The sequence below is a fragment of the Nanorana parkeri genome, unplaced genomic scaffold (genome assembly GCF_000935625.1).
Source record: "Nanorana parkeri isolate BGI_ZX_2015 unplaced genomic scaffold, ASM93562v1 scaffold209, whole genome shotgun sequence".
Classification (NCBI taxonomy): Eukaryota; Metazoa; Chordata; class Amphibia; order Anura; family Dicroglossidae; genus Nanorana; species Nanorana parkeri.
In genome coordinates, this window is record NW_017306477.1 from 1,369,494 (window position 1) to 1,371,799 (window position 2,306).

Sequence of the window (2,306 nt, forward strand, 5' to 3'; positions counted from 1 at the left end):
TGAAACTTCCTTTATCCATTTTACAATCTCATCCGCTTACCATCTACTTTCACAGCAGTAAGAAATACCAACCCCAGCCCGCCATCCATAGATGAAATGCACTTTAACATTCACATTCTTTCATTTGACTTTCGGCACTTAAGAATTAAACAAATGTGTCTATAGGACATTCTTTCTAGGAATACTTTGCTCTGAGCTCCACACTGATAGAATGAAAATGAGAGAGCCACCTGTACTTACAATGCGCTATATCTCTATACAGTTCACGGTCACCTAAAAGTAGCAATGAGAAAGATACTGCGGAATGGAACAAGGCAGTAACGTGGCTCCCACTAGTAGGAAAAACAAAAAGTGAATGCGGATGTTTACAGTTCCCCTCTCAGTCTAATGACTGCCATGATACCTTCTCCCTTTTATGGCACAAACTTGCAGATCATGGCCCAGCCAGACCTGGGGACCCTGAAAATTAATGGGCTAACCTTCCTGTACTTTCTCCTCATTATTTCTCACGCACAAGGTCACAGGAGCTGAACACACAGAAACTGAAAGACAGGATGATGGTGATGGAGGGTGTACGGTCCCAGGATTACATCTCGTTGGAGGAGTAGTCTTTTTCCGATGTGCCGTTGGAGAGCATGTTGCCTTCTTGAAGCCTCTTGACGCGGTATGCTTCAAAGTGAATACTGCTTGTTATGTCTTTGATGTTTTGCATGTGCGTCCTGCGTGAGATAAGTAGACAATGGAATTGAGTATAGCAAGGCTTTGGATTGACACATTTAAATGTGACCTTTTGTCAGAATAATGATCAAACCTAAACCCAAAAATACTATTTTTTTTAATCCTTTTATTTTTTATAATATGACTGTATTTGACAATTACAATGTTAAACTAATGCATACTGCTACTGAAAAAGAGAAAGACAGTCTTACTGGATTGGAGAGCATATATCAGTGTTTCTCAGGCAGTGTGCTGTGCCACCTGAGGCTACTAGGGGTGCTGCGGGACAATGAAAACAAAAATTATGAGGTGCTAGTAAGCACCCGACTAAATCATAGCAACGGGTGATGCATTTGCCACTATTGATGCTGTGGGAGCCTTGGCGGCAATGGCTATGGTTACGCCACTAGTGCTCTCATATTCCATTTTCTGCTGGAGGAATCCGCTTTAGACTAGTAACTAAAGAACAAAGGCCCACAAGTCATTAATGCAACCATGATATTGCAAGGCAGAAGAGAAGTATGTCTGACGTTACCACAGGGAGGAAGGAAGTAGCTGGTGTAAGGCCACAAATTGCAGATTACAGCTACAGAGGATGTGCACGTGCAAAAGAGAGACAATAATGCTAACATGACAATCATCCGTTCTCTTAGTAGTGTACAATATAAATACATCATTATGCTGTATAAATCATCATCACATACTATAAACCTCTGGTGGTATTTCCTTTATTAGGCTCATGAAATACTGGCGCCTCTAGATATAATGCAATAAACTGTGGCTACACACTGTGGGCTGACTCACCTTATCAGAAGATCTCGCAAGTGAGCAAATTCACAATGACCAACGTTTTCCACTGCAAGAAAAAAAAGACAAAAAATGTGAGCAATGAAACATATATGCAGGCCAATGCTTGTTTCACCAGCTCATTCCAGCCCTTCATAAGGCCACGTATAACATGCTGTATGTTATTAGGGAAAAGCCAGACAAAAGTAGAACTAAAGGCAAAACCTCTCTTTTTTTTTTTAACTGGCTATACACTGGTGGATTTTCACATCAATGTCCATACAACAAACAACAACAAATCTAATTGGAGCAGGCAATAATACCATGAAGGTTGATCTAAATAGCTCTGTATTATAAACATATAACTAATTGTCCTAGTAGCCTTGTCTCATAGCTCTGGTCCTCCATTCCCCTAACCAAACTAATTAGAGGAATGGAGGACCAGAGCTATGAGACAATGCTACTAAATTTAAACATGTTCACGTTGGAAGTAAGGAGATTAAGGGGGGACATGATTAACTCCGTAACAAAGACTAGAGGCCACCACCTAAAATTGGTGGAAAAGCACAAGGGGCGAAGGGGGTTCTTCACAGTTAGAGCGGTTAGGGTCTGGAACTCCCTGCCAGAGGCAGTGATCCCAGCTAAGAATGTGGAATCATTCAAGAAGCTTTTGGACGATTTCCTGAGAAACCATAACATACAGGGGTACAGGTACACTTAAGAATGAACTGATGCAAGGACCTATGCATATGTGTGTGTATATATATATATATATATATACCGTATTTTTCGCTCTATAAGAC

The 2,306-nt window shown here is 40.8% G+C and overlaps 1 protein-coding gene across 1 annotated transcript in view; it reads right to left on the reverse strand.

Moving 5' to 3' along the window:
• Positions 1–217: 217 nt before the first annotated feature.
• Positions 218–2,306, reverse strand: part of SEPT9 (septin 9) — a 234,837-nt gene continuing 232,748 nt past the window's right edge. Inside the window, exons 11-12 of the mRNA XM_018555696.1 lie at positions 1,522–1,573; positions 218–719 (exon numbers count right to left, since the gene is read on the reverse strand). Coding sequence (XP_018411198.1) covers positions 587–719; positions 1,522–1,573 — 185 coding nt within the window. The 3' untranslated portion in view covers positions 218–586. The remainder of the gene's footprint in view (positions 720–1,521; positions 1,574–2,306) is intronic.